The sequence below is a fragment of the Haemorhous mexicanus genome, chromosome 10, assembly GCF_027477595.1.
Source record: "Haemorhous mexicanus isolate bHaeMex1 chromosome 10, bHaeMex1.pri, whole genome shotgun sequence".
Taxonomy (NCBI): Eukaryota; Metazoa; Chordata; class Aves; order Passeriformes; family Fringillidae; genus Haemorhous; species Haemorhous mexicanus.
This window is the reverse complement of record NC_082350.1, coordinates 9,921,420-9,926,761: the sequence shown is the minus strand read 5'-3', so window position 1 is coordinate 9,926,761 and position 5,342 is coordinate 9,921,420. Positions and strand designations below refer to the sequence as shown.

Genomic DNA, 5,342 nt, shown 5'->3' with positions numbered 1-5,342 from the left:
GCAGACTGGAGCAGGGCTGGGGCTGAGAGCTGCCAAGGCAGCAGTGATGGCTCTGCACGAGGAGAGGCTGCCCTTGCTCCCTCCTCAGTGCCCTGAGTGGGAGCAGTTTGCAGGGCAGGAGTGGGGGTCCTGCTCCCAGGGAGGGGGGCAGTGGGGCTGTGGTCCAGGAGCAGCCCGAGGATCCTCACCTGGGGTGGGAGTAGGGGACCCTGCTCATGGGAGCTGCTTCCAGCCACAGCCCAAGGCCTGATGAATTCACTTAGCTTCAGTGTTTTCCTGTACAGGCAAATTCCCCTGATCTTCACAGGCAGGAAGGCAGATGACTGCCTGCCCCTGCCCTGTAGCAAGGAGTTGATGAATCATTTCCTTTTCCATATTTTAATGAAATTGTGTTGTTCAGAGCTCATCTAGAGCATTTTAATATTTTGAGCACTTGCACTCTTCACTCTCTTCCTGCAATTGTCTGAAGGCTGGATTTTGTTTTTGTCTCCCTCCCAACAGCAGTTACTTGCTCGAAGTGTTGCAGGTGGGTGCAAAATAATATTTTTCCTCATTTTCTAGACAGTATTTTAAATTTTTATTGTACATAGGTGTCAGTGTAGCTTTTAAAGCATGAATGTGAGTTTCTACCAGTGAGAGGGATCTCCCTAAAGGAAACCAAGGCGCTGCTGCTTATACCTTTAAACCTTGGAGATTTTACTTAGTTGAATATAAAGTTAGGATCATATTAAAAAAAGTAGCTCAGAATTTTGAATAACTGACTTATTAATGCTGGGATTTCTTAACAGTGAACCACTGCTTTGTGTGCTTGGCTGTTTGGAGGGAAGTTGGGATGTCAGCAGAGAGAGATGTGCTGCCCTTAATTAGATGGAGCTGGACAGATCACCAGAGGCCCCAGGTTTGATTTGAATACTGGCTACAGTGGGGGCAGCTCTGTACAGGAAGTGGGTTTGGCTTGACCTGTATTGTGCTGCTGCTGGGCTGGCAAGTAGGGAGATGAAGGGACAGTGTGATTTATTGTCCACGCTAGAAGAGACCTGGAAAGCAGTGTATTTTCAGCACTCCTATTGTAGCTTATGCAGTAAGCTAAGTACCAATATGTAAACACAAGGAGCAAGAAAAAAACTCTTGGACTTTGACTAAGGCTGCTGATTACATGGGTATCTCAGGAAAAAAAGTAAAGGAGGAAAAAGAAGCAAAGAGGGCACTGAGAATGGAAAGCCTGGTACCCAGCTTTTATGGGCTATGTACAATAACCCAGGACCTGGTTTCCAGTTAGGCAGCAAGTCACCTGTGTTGTGAAGGGTGAAACTATGAGTTGAGGCTTTTTCCCAAAGCTCCTCTTTCCTGATTTATATCTGCCCTTATTGTTATCTGTTATATTCACATGGTTGGGTTTTTTCTTTTGTTATTTTCTTTTCCTTCCTTGTTTTCAAAGAACAGCTTATCTGTGTGCCCCAGAAGGGTGGGACTCACAGAGATCACAGGCTTTTTACAATGAGCCAAAGCCAGCCCGCTGACTACAAGGAAATTTGCTGAGGGTTTCAGCCATGAGTGCCACATGGGCTTTGCAAAAGGCAGTGACTGCACCGGTGGGACTGGGCTGGGTCCGGAGCGGCCGCTTCCACTGCTGGGAGACAAGTGGGCATCACCTCACCCTGGAAAATCGCTGCTGGTGTTGCAGTGCTGTGCAGCTCTGCTGTCCTGCGTTGTGAACAGCAGGAGCAGGAGGATGCACTGCTGTTCCTGGACTCTTGGGTTGCAGGTACTCAGTGCCCAGAGCTCCTGAGCTGGGAGTGAGCCTTGAGCCAAGCTCCGCTGGGATGTGACCTGGGACCGCTCGCTTAAAGCCTTGTCACTCTGCACCTGGCCCCTCTGGGGCACGCTGTGCTTACCCACGTGTTTCATCTGGTTACTGCAAAGCCTGTAGGAGTCCAAGCTCATTCTCTTCAAGGCTCAGAGTACACCCTTGTGTTTCCGAGGCAGAGTAAAAGGAAGGCACCAATTTGTCCGGTTTCATTTTTTGCCTGGAGTCTTTGCGATGGATGACGGAGCAGAGTCTCTGATGACTGTGCATCTCCTCACCCATTTGGGACGCTCATTCCCTCTGCAGCAAACTCTGGATCGGCTTCTGGAGTGGCTCTGCCTGGACATTCGCCTTTTCCTGGTGTCCGAGCGAATTCCTCCGCTGAGATACTACGAGAGATACCGCAGGAGGAGCTGCGGCTTTCCTGGAATATCCATCCTCCTTTTTCTGCACGAGGACTGGGGAGAAGAACGGATCTTCCAGGTGCACGAGCAATTCCAGCGCCCTCCCTGGCGCTACCAGCGTGCCCAGTTTGCCAGCGGGCAGAGCCCCCCCTGTGCCCCTTCCCAGCAGGAATTCTATGGCCTGGAGGAGCAGCTGCCCGTGTGGGGCATCAGGCGGGTGCGCCGCGGCCCCGAAATCCTGCGCGTCACCCTCCACTGCAGCTTCGACAACTACGAGGACGCAGTGCGGCTCTACGAGCTGATCCTGCGGAAGGAGGGCACTCTGCAGAAGGGCACTCTGTGTGTCTTCGTGCTGCACTCCACCCCGCACGTGGCCGTGCAGCTGTGCCTGAAGCAGCTGCCCATCGGGGTGACGGCTGAGCCCCCCGACGCGGCAGCCCTGCAGTTCAAGGTGCAGGAAATCGGGCAGCTGGTGCCCCTCCTGCCCAACCCCTGCGTGCCCATCAGCAGCACCAGGTGGCAAACACAGGACTATGAAGGAAATACAATTCTGCTCAAGGTGGGTCTGTGGTGCTCTTTTATCTACTTGTTTCCAAGGAAAGCAGGACTGGTTCAAAATGGAAATTATGATTTTGTTTGTTCATGTTTTGTTTTGAATTTGTGAATGCAGTAATCGGTGTCTGCCGGTGCTGTGATGCTGTTGATAAATATAAGCACTGATCCTTGGGATGTTTTTATACAGTTAAATTAACATCATTACTGCTTGCCTGAAATGCAGATTATTGATGTTTTCTAGGGCACACTAGCTTAACATCTTCCCTCCTCTGCCTCAAAAAAATGACTGTAGCAGCCTAATCTTTTTCTGATAAGTCATTGCTGTGTAAATGTTTTTCAAAGCAAATTTTTGGCATCCAAAACCAGAAGTTTTCTAAGTGTAATGTTGATACAGCACTGCCTGCAATTAAGGTTGTGAGATCACAAGTGAGTTGCAGTTGGGCAAAAGTGACAAAGAGATGTGTCCTAGGAAATCTCTGCCTTTTCTGTTGAAGTGTGCAGTCCAGAGGTTATATGAACACAAATTAAAAATAAAAAAAAAACAGACAAAGTCTGTGCTGAGATCATATGTAGTGAGAATTACACATGTAAGTAGAATGGAAGTTAGGCACAGTGTGCTTTCTTTCTATTCTAATAATCCCTCCCACCTCTGGTTATTTTTCTTTCAATTTGGATTTTAAATTATTTGACCTGGCCCAGAAGTCCTCTGTTAGAGGCAAAGTTAATTACTTGGTTCAGCCTATTTTTGTGCTGCTCTGAACACTAATCTTAGGGCAGCCCTTGCTGCCTCAATCAATATCAATTTAGAAACTGGTTTTCACCCTCTTGGAGTGGTCAAGGCCCTGGCTATCTTCACATAGCTTTGAAGTTGGTCCTAACTGGAGCAGGGGACTGGGCCAGGTGACCTCCAGAGATCCCTTCCTAAATTACTCTGTGGCTCTTCCTGCTGTAGGTACAAGGTCTTTGAGATGACAGATGTACAAGAATTCACTGGCAGGAGAACTGGAAGCTTTTTTTGGGATGTGACCATGCTGCACTGTGCTCCTCACAAAGGAAGGTGCAATCCACTTGAACTTGAGGATGCATCTTGTGTCCAAGTTCCAGAGAGCAGACTGACAGCCTAGTGCTTTACTCTGCAACTCTTCAGCCCATACTGTAAATCTTTCTTTTGAGTTCCTGCAATTTACCCCCTGCCCCGACCTCCTGCCATATTGCAAACTAAATCCCAGGCTCTGCTCGCAGACTCCACATGGAATTGTCACTCCCCCTGAAGCCCCTTGTGGTAACTGGCAGTGGCTCTCCTTTCCCAGTGTTTATCGAGGTTCTCCTGGAATGCATGTGGATTTTTTGTATCCACAACCTCCTTCGGCAGGGACTTCCCCAGGTGTGCTGACCCAGGCTGCAGGTGACCCCAGCACAGCCGGGCCGGGAGAGAGCATCATCCTTGGTCGGGCTAGAGGGGTGTGATAACCGGCTTCTCTCATTTTCAACAGGTTCAAAGCAGCTCCAGGACCCTCGAAACAAACATCGGGCTTTCTCAGCAGCATGACAATACGGCCAGTGGAAGAATCCCGCAGGACTGCGTGCCAGCCCCTCTCGCTGTAAAACAGGGTGATCCTGGGCGGAGGAGCCAGGAGGTCAGAGCTCCGAAGGGTAAAACCAAATCTGCCCCAAGTGAAGCCCTCGCCTCGGAGCGGGCCGGCAGTGACCTCCAGAGGCCCCTGCGCTCCGCTCCCGGTGTCCCAGCCCCGCAGCCGTGCTGGGCAGCGCTGTCGCTGCGCGGGCAGGCGGGCGGGGGGCTGCGGGCTGCTCCCGCCGACAGCCGCGGGCAGCGGGGAACGGAGACCGACGTGGACACCGGGCTGGCCGTGCGGAGCCCCGGCAGCGGCCGCTGCCCGCTGAGCTTGTTCCCCAGCGCCCTGCGGAGCAGCCTCCAGCCGCTGCCAGCCCCCGGGACCGGCACCGGGACCGGCGCTGCCCTGCCCGGCCCGGCGCTGCGAGCCCCGGCCCGGAGCGACAGAGCCGCGCACGGAGCCCCGGGCTGCCCCCCGCGGGCCTGCCCGGCACAGCCTGCAGGGGACGAGGAGCAGGAATTCTATATATGACCGAAACCAAACGAGCCTGATGGACTCGTGCTTGCCAAAGGACAGCGGAGCGCTTTTGGATGTGCTGTGACTGCTGCTGCTGCTCAGGGTGTACCTCTGTCCTGTGACATCCCACTAGGGGTCACTGAGGCAGACACTGAATTTCCATGGAGAGATGCTGAGGCGGCTGCAGGAAAAAAAATAACACTGTATTTACAGAAAGCTGTTGTTTGGTTTGGTTTTTTAATGCGCAGTAGGTGAGGGGTATGTCGTGTAATGAATGGGAATAAGCCATGTGACTCCTACAGCTGTGCTAAGATGCTAAAAAATAGACGGTGACATCTTCAGATGGGTTTTGAAGGTGCAGCTTGGCTGAGCTGCCCAAGCAGCTGGATGTCCTCAGCTGTGGGGACTCACCATCCTTGCTAGGACATACTGGAACAAGCTCGTGGCATGGTCACAGCAGTCATGCTGGTTTTCCTTTGTTGGTAT

The 5,342-nt window shown here is 51.9% G+C and overlaps 1 protein-coding gene across 4 annotated transcripts; it reads left to right on the top strand.

Moving 5' to 3' along the window:
• Positions 1-309: 309 nt before the first annotated feature.
• FAM124B (family with sequence similarity 124 member B) lies at positions 310-5,072 on the top strand. Of its 4 annotated transcripts, none has more exons than XM_059855274.1 (4): positions 310-526; positions 789-898; positions 1,444-2,770; positions 4,260-5,072. In XM_059855274.1, exons 3-4 carry the CDS (start codon positions 2,042-2,044, stop codon positions 4,869-4,871), a joined length of 1,341 nt encoding a protein of 446 aa, XP_059711257.1. In that variant the 5' UTR covers positions 310-526; positions 789-898; positions 1,444-2,041; the 3' UTR covers positions 4,872-5,072. The 4 variants fall into 4 exon arrangements, with proteins under 4 accessions (XP_059711257.1, XP_059711260.1, XP_059711258.1 ...); XM_059855277.1 differs by having other exon boundaries at positions 1,439-2,770; XM_059855275.1 differs by lacking the exon at positions 789-898.
• The last annotated feature ends 270 nt before the right edge of the window (positions 5,073-5,342 follow it).

Excerpts from the sequence above, each read along its gene's own strand:
- FAM124B (XM_059855275.1), top strand. The coding sequence starts at position 2,042 with ATGGATGACGGAGCAGAGTCTCTGATGACTGTGCATCTCCTCACCCAT. Across the intron at positions 2,771-4,259 it reads GAAATACAATTCTGCTCAAG|GTTCAAAGCAGCTCCAGGAC; the intron begins GTGGGTCTGTGG and ends CATTTTCAACAG.